Source organism: Gymnogyps californianus, chromosome 3, assembly GCF_018139145.2.
Source record: "Gymnogyps californianus isolate 813 chromosome 3, ASM1813914v2, whole genome shotgun sequence".
NCBI classification, from domain to species: domain Eukaryota; kingdom Metazoa; phylum Chordata; class Aves; order Accipitriformes; family Cathartidae; genus Gymnogyps; species Gymnogyps californianus.
Genome location: NC_059473.1, coordinates 25,139,176 through 25,157,397, shown reverse-complemented (window position 1 = coordinate 25,157,397; position 18,222 = coordinate 25,139,176). Strand labels below are relative to the sequence as shown.

General features: G+C 41.8%; 1 protein-coding gene across 3 annotated transcripts; it reads right to left on the bottom strand.

Annotated features, from left to right (window-relative positions):
* Positions 1–240: 240 nt before the first annotated feature.
* ANGEL2 (angel homolog 2) lies at positions 241–17,566 on the bottom strand. Of its 3 annotated transcripts, none has more exons than XM_050893623.1 (9): positions 17,497–17,566; positions 15,554–15,987; positions 13,113–13,366; positions 10,550–10,619; positions 8,432–8,853; positions 7,310–7,436; positions 6,580–6,640; positions 4,475–4,638; positions 241–960 (listed from the first exon to the last, which is right to left on the bottom strand). In XM_050893623.1, exons 2-9 carry the CDS (start codon positions 15,978–15,980, stop codon positions 806–808), a joined length of 1,680 nt encoding a protein of 559 aa, XP_050749580.1. In that variant the 5' UTR covers positions 15,981–15,987; positions 17,497–17,566; the 3' UTR covers positions 241–805. The 3 variants fall into 3 exon arrangements, with proteins under 3 accessions (XP_050749580.1, XP_050749579.1, XP_050749581.1); XM_050893622.1 differs by lacking the exon at positions 17,497–17,566 and adding an exon at positions 16,911–16,939; XM_050893624.1 differs by lacking the exons at positions 241–960; positions 4,475–4,638; positions 17,497–17,566 and adding exons at positions 5,760–6,069; positions 16,911–16,939.
* Positions 17,567–18,222: the final 656 nt, after the last annotated feature.

Here is an 18,222-nt window from a genome sequence, read left to right as displayed (position 1 = left end):
ATTTTTAATAACTAAATGGAAAAAACCCACAAACTTCCTCCAGTTGTTCAATATGTATGAAGCCTCAAGATGTCAAGAACTGATTTTTTTCCCTATAGTAGATCAATTAAGTTTCCTATAAGTTTTCATGCTCATTAAACTTGGTTTTATTTCAGATAGATACTTTAAAAAAGATTCCAGTGAATGCTACCTATATTTAAGCTTTTAGAAGTTAAAGAAGTAGTAACTTTTTAGAACATAAATATTTGCCTTACTGCAAAGCTATCTTCTTCCTTTGGAAGTCCAATCTTGCAGCCTCTGCACTGACTACACTCTAGGTAACTGAGGAAATTCCTTTGCAGAAGTATTTAGATAGAAGTGTCCACAGAGCAACTTTGTAGTAAAACATTACTTTCAGCTCATTATAAAGTGTGGCATGCACACAAACTCACTCCCCTTTACTTGAAGAAGCACACAGTTCTGAGAGAATAATCAGTTTTACTATGATTTACAATAAAAAACATTTACAGCATCTCTGTGAAAAATAATGCCATTTTGAGACTGGCACAGATGTTTTCCATTATCAAAGAGGAAGCTAATGTAAAACCTTTTCTTTTTGCCTTAACGACTTCATAAAGTAATTTAAACGTTTAAAAAAAGTCTATTTAAAAAGTCTACTTTACACAACACTAGCAGATCAGCATGCATGCAAACTTACTTAAACCGGACCAGCAGTGCTTGAATTAACCTTTAAAAAAAAATAATAATAATCACATGAAGAGAGAAGGTGAAGGTAACTTCACCTACACAAAAAGTCCTTTGGATATTACCGTTCAATAAGCCTGAACTCTGCTAGCAATGGCAGGTGGTCAGAAGAGTTATTTTCATTGGGAAGACCATTAACAGTCCAAAGATCTTTCTCTGTTAGAAGTGCCAGCCTGCCAAGAAGTTTCAGACCTCCATGAAGACAATCCTCTGCTCCTGGTTTAAAAAAAAAAAAAAAAAAAAAAAAAAAAAAAGTGGAAATGTTCATCAGTGTGGGCAGGCTAAAAATCACACATTCATACATATGCAGGAGGAAAACAGTATGGCAGAAATAATCTGAAGTCATCATTGTTCCATGCAAAACCACCAATAAGGTAGTTCAGAAATTCTTCTTGTTTGCTATTAGTCTCACAGTAGAGCTTATAATCAGTAGAGCTCAAAGTAATCAGAAAGACACTACCCCACTATTTTGTGGAGGGATAAATTGAGGTAGAAAGGGAAAGGGATTTATTTGTTCACTGTAACCCCCCTGAAAAAGCCTCCCAGAATCCAGTCCTATACTCTAGCACGACAGCATTGCTAAACAGAGCTGACACTTGCAAAATTAAGCATCTTTTGAGAGTTAGCGGTTCACATAACATTTTATTTCTGTATCCTCAAGCACACAGTTCTCCAGCAGGCAAGTCGTACAGGAACTCTTGCTCGTAAGGATGAAAGCCTTCTGGCATTTCCCTTGCTAACTTCATCATAAGAAAGGGATCTTCCTCCATTATTTCCTGCTGCCTATTCCTATAATTGCCTAAAAAAACCCCAAACAAACAAACAAAAAAACCCACAAAAAAATCCCCCACCACACACACAAGAAACACCACATTGCTCATGGAAGAGGGGAAGATGACTCACAGCCTTGCTATTATTACACCTTATTATTACACTATACTTAGAATATTTGTGTCCTCATTAAAAAAAAAACAAAACACACCAAACCAGAAAACCATCATCAGCAAAGAGCAACAAGCTTTTTCCAACTCAAGTGAAGAAATTCCATTGAGAATGAGATCCTTCCATGATGTGTCAAACTTTTAGACTTCTTGAGTGTCGTGGTTTAACCCCAGCCAGCAACTCAGCACCACGCAGCCACTTCCCCCTCCCCCCTCCCAGTGGGGCGGGGAGGAGGAAAGGAAAAAAAGTAAAACTCGTGGGTTGAGATAAGAGCAGTTTAATAACTAAAGTAAAAATAAAATACACTACTAACTAAGAATAACAATAATTGTAATGAAAAGGAATATAACAAAAAAAAAGAAATAACACCCAAGAAAAGACAAGTGATGCACAATGCAGTTGCTCACCACCCGCTGACTGATGCCAGAGCCACAATCCGCTCCTCCTGGCCAACTCCCCCCGTTTATATACTGGGCATGATGTTCCATGGTATGGAATACCCCTTTGGCTAGTTTGGGTCAGCTGCCCCAGCTGTGCTCCCTCCCAGCCTCTTGCACACCTGCTTGCTGGCAGAGCACGGGAAACTGAAAAGTCCTTGGCTCAAGACAAGCGCTACTTAGCAACAACTAAAACATCAGCATGTTATCACATTATTCTCACACTAAATCCAAAACACAGCACTGTACCAGCTACTAAGAAGAGAGTTAACTCTGTCCCAGCCGAAACCAGGACATTGAGCTATCTACTTGAGTGAGATGACTATTCAGTAACCCCAGCTATTGCTTTCAGAGCAGAGAGATGATTCTGAGCAGGTTGAGTGCTTTCAGGACCAGCACAAACAGCAGCTGTAACTTTGACAAAAATATTTTCTGTATTGAAGTGATCAGCAATTTCAGAACTTCCTGGCTGAACCTGGTACTGGCTTACCAGCAGGCGTATTTTAAAGGATTATCCAGCAACTGTTAAACTCCTCGGATAGTTCAACAGCTTCACTCCTTTGCCACCTGCCAGCTTTCCAGTTCTCTAACAACCCAGCAGCTGTTTACTGCGGCTCTGAAGGAAAGTTTTTTTACTGCAAAGATGTCTCGGTAGCTGTAGAGCACACATCCCCCCAGCTCTTGAGCCAAATTTATCATTTGGAACAGCACCTGCACATCTACAAGGCAGCAGTTTGTTGTTACAGAGAGCTTGGTCTGCATGCAGTGATTAATGTCAGCTCAGAGCACTCTGGAACCAGCAAAATTGAGTCCTGCAGGACTCTGGTAGATACTGAACCCTGCTTTCACAGCAAATCCTGAATACTAAACCAAATACTTGTTAAGCATGACACAGGCTAAAGCATGAAAACTTTCCAAAAACCCCCTTTAAATGGGAAAAAAGCAATCAGCCTAGACCACATTTAATATTCACTTGTTCAGACTTTGACAACTTTTGATACAGAGGCCCAGGTCATCAGAAAACTGAAAATCCAGACTATTACTTAGTTTCTAAGAATTAATGAGTAAAAACTACACCGGTTTGAACTACTTGGAGAACTCAAGTTTCGTCCCATTCTGTACTGAATGTGGGGTGAAGTATCTATTTGAAAAACAAGTGCAGAATGAAAAAAATGCTATTGCTCTGCTGGGGCAATGATGCTGCAACAAAATATATAAGCAGGTGAATTAGGATTAAATTTTGCACAGGCATGCACTCTGAAATCACACAGCACTCCGTTAAATCACACAGCATTCAGAAGTCATTGAGATACTTCTCATAGCCTAGTTTTTCAGTCAAAGCTTTTATTCCTGTATTGTGAAGCTTTTGTATTTGATATTTTGTATTAAGATAGCATTTACTGTGCATGTTATGACAAATTAGACTTTTGTGCATTGACTCAATGAATTTTAACAATCTAGTCTCAAGGTATGAGAGTTGAAGCTGGTATTTTCATTTCACATACTGAAAACAATGTTAATTTATAAAAATCAGTTGCAATCTACAGTGGGAGCAGGAGTGGAATCCAGGTTTCTTTGTTCTGAGTTCTGCAGAGCCATTTATCTGATAGCACTGCACTGTGCAATGACCTTTGATGATGGCATAAAACACAGAACTAATGATGACACGGAAGGTGCACTGCTCAGAAATATCCACGGTGAGAGCACAAATGCAGTAAGTGATAGCACCGTGTTACCCATCAAGAAATACACCCGCAGAGGTACCATGTCTGTCTTGCACCATCTGGTGAGTTCTAGCTGCAACTGCAATCAAGAGTGTGACAACTGGGCATGTGCAAGTGACTGCTCTCAGAGCAAAGGCCACAGAAGTCATTTACTTGACAGACATCATGACTATCTGGAAAGTAACTTTCTAAGAAACAGTTCATTTATCAGTTTTAATGCACATCATAAATTGCCGTTCACCATTTTGTTGATTAGATGACTGGAAATACTGCTTTGCTGGAGGTCCGGCCACTAAGGTCCTGCATGAGTTACTGACAGCAGGCTTTCTCAGGTGCCACTTACCTTGCTGCTTTTCTGCAGCCTCAGCTCTTGCCTCCATGCTGAGATGGCAACTACAGGAACGTTCAGTTAGGTGAAAAAGTTTGCCCTGTGTGGCACTACAAGTCCAACTGTGGTGAGTTGACAAGGCCAGCCACGTTTCTCAGATAACAGCTGACATTCAAAGCACTACCACAAACCACTGAGGTACTCCATATGCATTAAATTATCACTACATTTCCTTTAGAACAGCATCCAAATGTTCCCAATTAGCATTTGTGAAAATAATTAAAAGTTGGTTTCCTTACCTGGCTGGGCAGCAGTATCATCGTTTGCTGCAGAATAGAAAATATAATCCACAGTGACAGCACTTCGGGAGTGACAAGTCGTTACTTCTGGTATCCCAGTTTCAGGAAGGTAATGAGAATAGACTGAAGACAATTTAAAATGGTGCTGCAATTTTGAAGACAACCTAAATAGGAATCAAAGAACAGAATTTTATTTTCTTGTCTTTCCTAGAAAGAATAAGCAATGAAGAAATACCAAATAGTTCCTGGTTACAAACAAAATGAATTATCTGGATATGCAAACTAACATTTCCCTCACGCAATCGATCCCATAGCCTTTTCTGTTAGTGGCCTAAACCTCTGAAGGCAAAATGCAGGCAGCTTTTTCAAGTAAAAGGCAGGTACCTAAGAGCCTATCAAAACTGGCTTAACTGACACTTTAAATATACATAGCTTTCACCTCCATCTACACTTTGTAAGATTTCACGTGTCCTCATTCAGCAATCTCTCCCTGACACATGGGTCAAAGTGCCCATGAGAGCAGCTTATATGAAAGCAACAGACTATGAACTCATCTAACCAGGCCCTTCAGCATATAGAGAAATTAAGATTTTTAGGGTTTTTTTCTCCCCTAAACTAAAGCTTTCAAGTGCTTTCAAGTTAGGCTATGCCTAATCTTCTTTTCTCCACTCAGGCTCCCATTTTGTCTCTCCCCATCATCTGTCAGTCTGTTCCTCTTCAGTTCAGCCCACCTTGTCTCACCTGTTTTTTCAATCTTGAAAGCAAACTGCAAAACTGCACCTTTCAGCAAAAGAACTCCTCTCTCCCTCTCAGTCATTTGCTCCCATCAGCTCTGCAAATCATCCATCCTTTCGCTGTACCTGCCTCACCTTGCATGGCTGCATTTTAAACCTGAGCTGCAATGTGTTCTGGTTAAAAAGCAAGCAATTTAAAAAAAATTAAGATATCAGCATGTCACTTGCCTGATTTAGAGAAGAGACAGATAAACATGCCAGTTGGTACAACACAGAAGAGTAGTAATTTCTGCTCTTGTTACTTGCCTCATCTTAAAAAAGATGTCATAAAACCCTGCAAGCAGTGTTCAACACATGGCATGCTATGGATTTACAGCGCAGAATAGAGCTTCCTGTCTTGTTATCTACTTCTTTTCTCAGAAATGCCATTACTTAGCTTTTTGATCACCAAGAATTTTAATATAACTATCTGCAGTGATACCAAGATCTCATTTCTGATAAGAAATGGCTGACTTGGAGCCTGACATCACACATACAGTTAGAGCAACTTCCTTGTTCTATGCCTTACTTCATATGCCTTTACCAGGTTAGTAAATGCAAATATATTCTTCCTTTCAAAAAGCAGTTACACTTTCCTTCTCAGCAGTCTAGTGGTGGCTTCCTCCTTCAGTTTAACAAGCAAATGTTTTGTTCCGAGTAAGAGTTGTACTACCAAATCCATAATACTACAAATTTCTGGGACTCAACTTAAATTCTCCCACAGAACTCCTGACAAGGACGATTTTATGATCTTTCCAGTTCCTTTCCCTCCTTCATCCCAATTTCACATTGTATTATAGGATTTTATTAGTATCCATAAACCTGTATCTCAAAAACAGTAAAAAGAGAGAGAAGTGCCAATACTTAAGCAGCTGGACAACACTGGGTTTTTTGTTGATATCCCCCCCCCTTAAAAACATGGTTTCTGCAACTGGACTGAAGTTCACAGCTTTCCTACCATGTCACTACAGAGCAAGATGTCCTGTTTATGTCAAGAAGTGACAAAAAATGTCAAAAGCATTCTTTTAATAAGCAGACAGAAAGTACCCTCTAAACAGCACTGACACCTTGCCTCTGCATTCTGAAATAACATCTGCGAGTTCCCACAAGAGCACACACTCCTGCATTATTTCCAGTTCTAGTCTTTTGCTGTCTGATCAGCCTTTTCATGTTTAAATGGACGATGAGTTTTTTTGCCAGATGGGCAGACTGGGTTGGGTGAGCATCTTGTATCCGCATCTGGAATCAGATACAAGTTTGGTCTAAAAACAAAACAAACCCCCAAAACTAGGAACCAGTCAAGGCCTTCCGTTTTTTCCCCCGAACACATACTTTTCAGATGCTATTACAATCTCCTGAGTGTTGTCCAGTTTTGCTGCTTCCAATTTTTCTCCTGCAAAATAAAAATACATTCAATTTACATTTAATAGGATGTAGGCGAGACCAATATTGAAGAGCTACGGAAAAGAAAAGCTACAGAAAAAGATATCTTTAAGTACACTTATTTTTTGCAGCAGGCAAGATATAATTCACAAAGCTGGATTAAATTCTTCTGTTCCATTAGTAAGGTCCCCTCCAAAGACTCTTTCAAATTATGTCCTATCCATTTAAAATTGTTTTTTCTGTCAAAGAAAAAATGGTGGATGAAAGATGTAGTAATACTCAGCAAGGAATCACTTGCTTTTCCCGCTTGTTCCATAAAGTGCCTGCACTGTAATACATAAACACTGAAGCAGAATGTAGGTTCATGCTACATACATGTGCTGCATTCCTCCGTCTCTCTTTTCCCAGTCACAGCACAACTGGCTTTCATGATGCAAACACAGTAGTTTAAATATTATGCACCAGCTCCTGAATGGGAATTTCTAACTATTATCTTCTAAAGATTCAAATTTGCAAATGCTTATGTGAACAAGTAACTTTACACTCTAACGAGCCCAACAAGGAAGTTTTGCAAGCTCAAGACTCACTGTTTTTCCCCCACTAGAACAGAACATGTTTTTCAGTGCTACCTGAATGACATTTTCAAAGGACCATAAAAATCATCAACCCAGAAACTGACCTGCATTTTCTTCTTTTTGTTGCTGTTTTATTTCATATACACAGTTTTGTGAAATACCTAATTTTTTTGGCCAAATTGGAATAGATAAGATTCTTCGTCCCCTTGGAAACTCTTCTTGTCCAGAGACCTAAGGGAGACAACACGAGCTTTTTTCAGACAGAAATCTGGTTTAAAAAAAAAAAAACAAAGCAAAACCTGAAATGAGTGGACATTTTTTGTAAAGTTTAAAGTTTTAAGCAAAGAAAAGCCCCAGCCCCTTACAAAAAATCTTTTATAATGGCTTGTCAAATCTCTGTGAAAATAACAACACCCCTTATGTACACCCCCTTTGTTTACTCTTATCAAGTTTTTTGCAGCTACCCAATTTTTGAAGATAGTTCTTGTGACACTAAGCTGAGAGACTACCAAGAACACTTTTAGCAACATAACAGGACTGAGTATATACAGTTCCCTAGCAGACACTTACTTTATTTTCATGATGCTTATTCTTCGGGGAGCAAGTCAAAGCAGGGCTTGAAACAACTAGCCACTAGCAACAAACACCAGTGGGGCTATTTTTTCATGCTTTCTCAGTGTATGTACTCCAGTTACTTTCTATTAAATAGCATTTGACACATCCAACAGCTACATACAAAAGCTTACAACAAAAACCATCTAACCTGAAACAGTTTAAGTTCAGCATCTAATTGCATTTTTGCTTTTACAATTATTCTAGCCACTGTAATTCAACGTTTATCTAAAATAAGAGTCATCTTTGCATGGAGTACACAGTAGGTATTTGATTAAGTAGTTATTTTATCCTACTTAAAGACTGGGACACTTAAACACAGTGAAACAATCATCCTGTGGATAACTACATTTCCAGAACAATTAATTTGTTTGCAAGTTTTTAATTTCAGAATGCTAGATGCGGATACAATATTCTGTAAGGCACAACTAAAATACCCAAGCTTATCTGGGTAACTCCACAGTAACTTTCGCTTTGCAGGCTGCGTAAAAGGCACTAAGATTGGTACTGCAATGGCAATAATCACAGCTATGGCATGCTAGCAGCGCTCAATTAAATATTTCTCTTTAATCAGCATTAACCTTTTTTTGTGAGAAGTGAAAAGCATAGCCTACCTTCCCTATAGCAAGTCCTTCGTAATTTAACTTTCCTTCCTTTATAAATCTGTACAATGGAGAACCAGGAACAGAATTGAAGTCACCACAGATGATAATTGGACAGAAGGTACCATCCTTCTGAGGGGCAACACTAGCAATCTCTGCCAGGAGCATTGCAAGTTGGGTCAGTTTGATGTCCCCTCGCCTTGGGTTATACAGCAGATGTGTATTGGCTATACAGACTGCAGCATTAGTTTTACAGTGAAATCTAGGCTGCAAAAGCAACACCAGTCCAACGTTGTCTCTGTCCAAGAGTGGAATATCGTGGCGAAAAAATTCCACGGGGTTTGATGAAATCAGGCTAAATTTGGAAGTTTTGAAGCAAATAGCACAGCCATCAGGTTTTCTCCCTGTCCTCATTTTATACTCACAGTGATACCCTGCAAGAAAGGCAATTAATAACATAAAATACCATTGTATAAATATATATTTTTTTAAATTAGAAAAACCTCGCGCTACTTTTCTCACGTGGCAGTCAACACCCAGTCTGAAGTACCAAAGACTATGTGAAGTTCACATAGAAAAGTGAACACAAGAGTCTTTCTGTCCTGTCTAGCTTCAGTTTAGATACTACAGGAAGCCTAGTCTAATACCTTTTGTGATGTGTAAGCATCTACATACTTCAAGATACCAGGCATGTTCTTCTCTCCTCATGTGGAAAAAAACTCAAACCAAAACAACAAAAAAAACCCACAAGTCACATAAAAGTGGACTTGCGTATTGAAGTTTTTTCTGGATGTTATGACAATGATTTAGGAATAATACCAGTGAAGCATCCCAATCAAAAGCAATAATCCCTGTAAGTCATAAATCACTGTCCAAAATGATTCATAGAACAAAGGTCTCAAACATATTTACACAACCATGTAATGATCCAGTTAGCAGCAAGCTTTCAACAGGGAAACTGAGACACTTATCAAATGACAGTATCGGAGTTCAAACAAGTCCACCTGAAAATAGTAATTTGCCAAGATCTTCATTTTATGTAGAGGTGAAATGCAGATTTTAATGAGACCTTAGCTACGTAAGAAAAAACTAATGATCTTGAAACAGTATCTAGTCTTTGCCATTTTAAAATGCTTCTCTGCCCAGTCTATGTCATATGAATTCACAAAGTACAGGCCCATGAAGTGGAGTGAGTCGACCTCTGAGCTCACACCAGTGCTGGAACAGGGGATTCCCACTCCTCTCTCCCAGCTCCAGGCCATGTGCTCCTGCCACTTGTTGTGGCACTTACTGTTAACTCAGTAAGCCAACAGAAAACTAATCCAGGAAAATAAAATTAGTCTAGATAGTATTCTGCTGGACTGGGGGATTTCACCAGGGTAAAGGTCTAGTGAGTGCCAGAACTAGCCCAGAAGAAGGGGCAGGACATGCATCTGGGAGCTAGGGAGGGGAAGAGGAAGAGATACAGCAAGATCCAGAGCCTCATGTACAGCAGCAGGAAGCCTTACAGTGTTGTTTCACATTTCAAGTGGATTTAAATCAGTACTGCCATTACTCCACCTTCTTTACAAACACTCAATTCTGGGAGCTAGACTACCTCCAACTAACCAAGAAGGAAAATAGTGTCAGTCCAGTGTTGCTCCTTGAGCTGGCTCCTCCTGGCATCAGACAAGTACCAGCGCCAGAAAAGAGAGGGGCCCTGGGACTGGAAGGAGGTGTAGTGCACAAAAGATTTAGATCTGTTTAAACCACATGGAATCACACCCCTAGCAATATGTTCCTTCCATAATTTCACACAGGAGAGTGATAAGACAGTGCTATTTAGGCTGACTGACAGTACTAGTATAAAAACTAATGAATATAAACTGACCATGGATAAAATTTAGTGCTGATATTTGGAAGGTTTCAAGCCAGAAAAACATACCCTAGAAAAGCTATCCAACAGGCATACTGGTAGAAAACACTAAGGTAGTTTCAAGAGAGCACTCGATGAATTTATAAAAGCGGGTACACAACATTGTTGCATGTGATGGCAGGAGACTTGATTCTATAATCTAAGAGTTTTTTTGAGGAAAATATTACTGGGGCAGGGGAGAAGACAATGTATTGGTCGTAAGAGTTTCATCATACCCAGGGATTCCAAACTTGACTTGATCTCTGTTCTATAGTGGTCGTCTTGAACTTCTTGTAAACAGAGTACCTAAGGAAAAAGTTTACAATTAAAAGATATTAGTAAGTACATCAAAATATTACTGTATCATTATCTCTGTTGGCCAGTCTGTATAGGTATAAAAAAAATAAATCGGAGGCTTTTTGCCTCCATAATCCCACAAAAGGATTCACTCTCCTACAGAAAATGCTCCTTAAGATTGTGAAGAGGGCCCCAATTCCTCCCACCCTCTCAGACAGACGTACATTTTCAGATGTGAAATTAAATTTAATCAAAATAGTGACCTTCTAATACATTCTCAGCAGTTTAGGGGAGGGCTAAATGCCAGAGCAGTGGGATGAAGAGGCCAAGGCACACTTTTCATTAACTACAGAGTGGACAGCAAGCTTCCATATTATAACAACCTGAACCAAAGATCAACCTCAAAATACTCCATTAAGAGAGTTCTGCGCATCTTGGAGCCTTTTCCCTGCACACTGCAGTAACACACAGATTTACAACCACCTTGGGACTCTGATGAAGGACTGAGTTCCTGAAGGGTAACGAGTTAGCACTGCTTGCTGAACTGCAGCAACAGACACCACCTACCTGGCTGACACTAGCTCATTCAAAGTCTCAAAGAAGAGCCAAATCTCAAGCAATATTCTGAAGTCTCTGCTTCACTTTAAGGTTACAGTTCAAAACAATGAATCAGTTAAACGTCTATGTCCTTTAGCAATAAATTCCTCTGCACTAAGGGCACCTGCACCTACTAGGGTCCGTGAGCAGCTTCTTGTCATGACTTAACACATGCGATACGAGGCATCACCTCTTTACCCCAGTGCTGCGTTGTGTGGCTCTGCAGACTTTAGCAAGTACCCTGAACTGAACTGCTCTTTGCTAGAAGGGCTGGCTTTGGCTCCAACCCTTCCATCCTGGAGAACTGTCTGTTACCACTTACAGCACCAGGCAGATCCTCACCAGAGTCCCTCTGCCCAATGTTCCTCCCAGAAAGCCCACTGATGTATCTCACTGTAAAGATACGTACATACAGTATGTATAAATTTATTAGGAAGAAAGGAAGAGCTTGAAGGGGACTTTAATCTCCAGCTTCCTGGCTACGTACTAACATAACTGCATTTTTCAAATGGTACAAGGCAGTTTTTCTGTGGCTTCCCTAATACAACCACTTTGATTTTTTCAGTACTGTTTTCTGACACGAACAGGTTGGATTCTATCACCGAACTTTTATTGGCCTGAACAACTGAACCAAAAAGTTTACTGACTTGACTTCCTGATTAACAATAAGTGGTAAGTGTCCTCAAAAACAAAAAACCCCACAACCAGCCAAGAGCATGGTAAGGTATTTTTTCAGACCCCAATATAAGCAGAAGTTCAGAGTTACATCTCAGTACAGAGCAGCAAGCTTGTTCACAAATCAAATGGTGCAGAGTACCAGGTGAAGAGAGAAATGAGCACCTGAAAAGAATACTTTTGGATCAGAGTCTCACATGAATGCTACTAACACCTGCACCTTTCTCTCAGCCTTGAACATTAATCTCAAGAAAATGGAGATCCACAGAGCAGTCTCATCCACTCCAGTCCTCATACAATCAAACAAGTAAAACATTTGAGTCTGCCTTCCAAATAAAGGATTCAGACATGATTGTAAGTTCTCCATTACCTGGTCTAACAAATGGCTCTGAAGGATTAGCAGCCAGATTTCTAGAAAGGGACTTTTGATTCACTGAGTATACAGACACTTGGTGTAACTACTACCTAAACAAATATGAAGTCAAAGTCACACACCTGGATGCTAGAAAATGCCAGTCCTGGAGGTTGCCTTAATTTGACCCTCCTGTGTGCATGCCTACTATTCTTCCTCCACAGAAGTCTGGCGTGCAAGATTAAATGTTTGCGAATAACGACCAACTATTCAATCTTGCACGTCCTTTGCACTAAATAACTTCTAGCACAATTAAAGAGAGCGCCTCCAGCTCCAGAGCTTCCTAAACTGTACAGTCCCAGAAGCTGAGACTATCCTGGAGAAAGGTGCCCTGTTCTCCTACTCTAAGCATCTGTCATTAGCTACTGTTACAAATGTCACAATAGACTAGGTGGACCTTCGGCCTATGCAAGTATAGCTATTCTTATGTTCAATGCCTTATTTACAGTACTCAAGTGTGCTCTAGGCACAGACTGAGAAAGACTTATGTGAAGAAAGTAGTTTATGGAATTATAAAAAAATTGCAGCGTATCAGCAGAACATCAAAGTCACGTCAAAAAGACCATTCCAGGAAGTTATGGACAAAAAAGTCAACTATGAGTGATACATACTGTAGAGTTTGCCTTTGCTGTAAATTCAGATTGCACAGAATACACTAATTGCATAAGCATAAATCAAAACTACTGTTAAGCATGACATAACTAAAGGCTCAGTTGGATTCACTAGACAGCCCACCTATCAAAATAAAGAACAGCAAGAATTTGCTACTCCAGTTTATCAGTTCTTAAGAAATATCCACATGCTCATTTTCTACTCACATCTGCATCCAGCTGTTTGATTTCTTGTAGAATGTTGGGAAATCTGTATGTCCAGATTAACAATCGTTGCCTGCAGTGTTTGTACAGGTGGGAGTTATCTTCTAACAAATTCTGTGAGAGGATATTGTAGGACATGACTGTAAAATCAAATTTTGCCTCACTTTCTGTATTGCTTTGGTCAGTTTCTTTATTTTCAAAGATTTTCATTGTTCTACTGTGCTGACAGAAATATTCCCAGTGTCTTTTGATGGTTCCTGTTAAAAGCACATGAAGCAGAAAAAGTTATGTAATATACCATATGACTTCTTACTGCTCTTAGAAATCACTCTACTGACAGCTATTTGTCTTTCAAATTGCTTAAGCAATTCTAAAAGCTTATTTGATTAGCAGTGATTTAGACCCTCTGTTTAAGATGAACTTTATATAAGCATCAGTAAAAAACCAAAACAAACAAACCAACCAACCCCCAACCCCAAAACACAGTACAAAACCATTATATGCCCTGGATTTCAAACTGCTTTGAAACTAGGAAGCTGGCATGTTCTAAGGAGATGGTTGCAGTCAGACTACACCAGCCTGCTCCCCGTAGAAAGGCTGTTGAACTTGTAAGCCAAATCCAGTCTGTTGACATAGCCTTACGCTGCCTTCTGCCACCACCTCCTCAGCGGAGATGGGGTATGTCAGGCTGGGATACATCCTTTAGAGCAGCATATGGGCATCTTGTTGATCTCTCTACCCATGACTAACAAAGGGTTAGGAGTCAAACAAAGGGTTCACTTCTAGCCTGCGTACAGTCTGAAAAACTCAGCCATAAGCTGCAACAGGGTCCATTACAGGGGTCCCAAAATAGATAATGAACCTGATTTCCCTCAGTGAGGCTGAGAAATTAAAAAATAAGCCTCCAAATTACCAAGAACTTCTGAAAAGGCTTACTTTGCCTTTCTGCCGTTCCTAGTTTCATACTTGTTATTAGTATCATTACATGAAAGTTTATAAGAATATATCTGCCCATCATTAAGCGTCCAATTTTTTTCAGATATGTATTTCTCCACTTACAAAACTCATGGACAAAGATGCCTTTCAGCCTTTATGTCTGACCTCATCTGAGAGCATGCCGAGGTCCAGTTACGTGAGCTGTCAACCAGTGGCAGACTGCAGCTATAGCTGTTAGTACCTGCCCTATTTGGGCAGTAAGCACAGTGATGAAATTTACATTATTCAGGACTTTATCTAGTATTTACAATGAATACAGCAAGGCTTTAAGTACTGTTTCTGTAGTGGGAGAGAGGCTGCATTGCTCCTCAGCAGGTATCTTTAATTACCATCACCTTACAATATGTGAACAAAAGATAACTAGGAAGGACCACAATGCTAACCACACTTTCAGATAAAGTTATGTCAAGGGGAGTTAAGAGAGAACTCAGCAATAAAGGCACAAAGCAAACTCCCTTCCTTCAGCTCCTGACGATGGATATGATGTTTCTAAGCCTTATGGATATTTGTGTCCAAAAATCCCTTTGGGATGCTGATGGCATTTGTCACCCTTTTCAGTCGTAATACAACTTCCAGTTTATTTTGTTAAGTAAGTGATTTATACAAGAGGGCCTTAATTTTGACTGTGTCCCTCTATTTGTTTCACAGTAGACAAAACTGTTAATATCCACAATACTCAGTAAAACATTTGGATGCTGTGTAGAAGACTATATCTGTAATAAGCTAACGCAGACACTTTGAAGTTTCATGAAAGTCTGTTACTGAGTTGGGTGGACATCTCTGCACTTATTGAATTTATGTGGATAAGCACACTTGCTGTTTGCTCTGCCAGTCATGGTCTGACACAAAACTTGCTAACATGCCAGTGGCAGAATACAGTTGTAAAAACAAAACCGCACAATCACACTGGAAGCAAACACCATTAAATCTCTTAAGTCCATTAATTCTCAGTTATCTAGGTCACAGATAACTCAGCTGGCTTGGAAAGAAGCCAATTGAGGTCCAGCAGGGCTTATGAGCTCAGGTACAGTACAAGGAATGAAGCTATACAACTGCCAGCCCAGCTCAGCCCTACAGCAAGTTAGCTAAATCTTTCTGCTTTAAAAGAGTTCCCAAGTTAACAGACATGATCTGGCAACAGACACCTGAGAGAGAGTTGTCTGAACCAAGCTCAGGACTCCCCAGCTGGGCAAGCCCTCGCATAATTGACTGTGTTCTACCGCCAAGCACAGTGAACCTACTTCCGGCAGACTGTTTGACAGCACAAAATACAAGTTTACAGACTAAACAGCATTACAAAACTGTAACATTTTTAAGACAGGTGTTTTCTTGAGAGAGGTGCCAAGAAAAACAGTAACTCAAAAGGTGCTGGTAATATTGCTTCTAACTTGTTAGATGTGTTTAGCATTACAAATAAACAAGGAAAATAAGCAAAGAGCATCTTTTACCTTTCTTGCTGCTATGTTTTTCTTCATTCTGTGCTACAGAAAGACACAATGCTTCCTTCTGGTTAGAGAATTTTGTTTCTTCTTCAGGAGTCGAAGCATCATGCTGGCCACTGAGTCTTCTCTTCTTTGTCAATGGTTCTTCTCCCTCAGATTTCATACTGGGGTTAGGTAGGTGAAAGCAAGAACTTTGCGTGAAGTTATCAAGCTGCCAATTAGAGTTCTGAAATTGTCTCCAAGGTCCAAAAAATGGAGGGAGTCTCCAGTTTGCTGAGAAATCAACTGGAGCAGGAAGCGGAAATGAGGCCCAGGGATAGTGTCCAGCCCATCTCATACAGCTGGAAACTGGGCTGTTCGAGGCAAGTATCTGAGAACCATTCCAGTGGGCGATCCAGTCTCTGCCCAGCCTCTGCACATGACGGGGCAGCATGGAGTGTCTACCAAAGAAAGCACAGGTTTCATTACTTACACACAACTACATCCGCCTGTAGAAGGCTGTAGATGCAAGTCATCCTGGTCATGACTTTTACAAGACATTCTTTCTCTACAAGTTAACACATACAAGATATTCAAACCTTTTCAGATACATACAAGATATTTAAACCTTTATCTAAATGATATGCAAAGTGCACCTTACAAAGCGATCTTGTATTTTTTTTCCCCTTCAGATTTACAAATGCCATTTAATTTCCAAACTCCATCCATCTGAATAACTATTTACAATTTATTTTCTGCCTTGTTGAATTCAACTATCAGATCTTCCAAGTGCTCAGTAGAACGACCTTTACAAAAGGTCATTTTTGCATGCTGCATTAATTTTATGGTAAGGCTATTTGAAAGGAATCAGAAAAGCACTTTCCTTCAAGCAGTAAGAAATTTGTTTAAAAAGCCATCGACTTGGCTCAAACCACAATGCCAACAAGACAGGGAAACAGAGGTACTAACTCTCACGGCATCTCTGGCACCAGCTTATAGACTAAATTTGTGTTCTTATTTGTTTTCCAGGTGGGAAAACCACAGCTTAGTGATTATAGCCATCAAAATAAGGTGTTTTTTTCTTTTTTTCCCAGGGGGAAAAAAAAAAAAAATCTGTGTCTCAACAAAAACGCAGGAAGGAAGGCTGAGTGACATCAACCTGTCTCAGCTTCCTCATTGATTAAATAAGAAGGCGTATTCTGAGCTTACAAGCAAAAGATACCAAAGCTCCGTATGCCTGAAGTTGAACTGAAGTGAGAACCTCCTCTCCTAGCTGCCATTCAGCCTAGCGAATAAACCTAAATACAACTTGCAGCAAAACCAGCTTGTCCTGAAACAGCACTTCCCACCACAGCGCACCAGAAGTAGCTCGACAGACACATACGCAAAGCACACCCCGGGCCACCACGGCATTACGATGGGGCTGAGAGGATGAGGCGCCGCTCCTTTGCAAAACCCGCCTGAAACACCTGTTTGACGGAAAAGCGCTGAGAAAGTCTCCCTTCCTAAAAGCCCAGCCCCAGGCGAGTACTTCCCCACAGCCACCTACACCCGCCAAAGGAAAACCCCACACCCGCGCTGTGTTTTGTTTACCGCGGCCCTGCTCTGCCTAATGGCGGGTGTCTAAAACAAGGGACTGTCAGTCACCCCCAGGCCTCCCCCGCCCGGCCGGGCCGGGGGCTCTGCTCCCGCGCCCAGGCCGCTCCCCGGCCTCCCCACACCCAGCTGGGACTCGGGGCTGTCCATTAGCGGGCAGCTCCAACGCCGACGGGGCCACGCCAGCCGCGGGGAGCCTCCGCACAGGCCGCCTCGGCCTCCGCGGGCGCCGGGACGCGGAGGGGAGAAGAGCCGGCTGCCTCCGCCGCACAGCCCCTCGCGGCTGCCCCGCGGCTCCGCACACGACGGCGCCCAAGCAGCTGCCGGGCCCGGCCGAGGCCCAGCGCCCTCCCGGCCCCCGCGCCGCCGTTTACCTCCCGGTGGGCCCGGCCCAGGGGGGCCCCGCTATCGGCTCCGCGCAGCCCCGGCGCCCCCAGAGGGGGTCATCCCAGGGCAGCGCCAGCTCCGCCCGCCGCCACCGCGCTGCCAGCCGGCCGGCCCGCCGCTTACCCCGCACGGGCGGCGGCCGCGCCGCGACCCACGCCCGGTCGCTCCTGGGACTTGTAGTCCAAGGGCCGGTGCCGCGCCCCGGAGCCATATTTGATCCGGGAAGCCGCGCCGCCGCTGCGCCGCCATCTTGGGCCAGGGCAGGGTGACGCCCCGGGCGCCCTCTTGGCTGCAGGCGGCCTGTGGGGGTGCCTCGGCCCCCGGGAGGGAGCCATACCGGGGCAGCACCAGCTTCAGAGCACAGCAAAAGCGGGTTGTAGGCTGCTTGATTTCAGACTTCTGATTCTTTTAAATGGATGTGACACTGTGCTAATGCAGTAGTTTCCATACGTGGTCTTCTCCCTGGGATTACCATGTGTCCCTGTAGGGTCAAAGGGTCTCAAGGAAGAGCTGCCGTGTGTTTCAAGGTGCTTTTTCAAGGTGCCATTTCAGGGCAGCAGCACCATGTTTACTGTTTACAGAAAAACAAAACCCACTCACCGGAGACAGTACTTTAAGACACCCTGCTGAGGAGACCTGGCCTGAGGAACGGGTGGGAGACCTGCCCATCTTGCAGGCCCCGTGGGTGGACCTGCTGCTACTTACCAGCTGCA

Excerpts from the sequence above, each read along its gene's own strand:
- ANGEL2 (XM_050893622.1), bottom strand. The coding sequence starts at position 16,939 with ATGCCGTGGTGGCCCGGGGTGTGCTTTGC. Across the intron at positions 13,367-15,553 it reads AAAACATAGCAGCAAGAAAG|GAACCATCAAAAGACACTGG; the intron begins GTAAAAGATGCT and ends TGCTTTTAACAG. Across the intron at positions 8,854-10,549 it reads GTCAAGTTTGGAATCCCTGG|GGTATCACTGTGAGTATAAA; the intron begins GTATGATGAAAC and ends CCTTTCTTGCAG.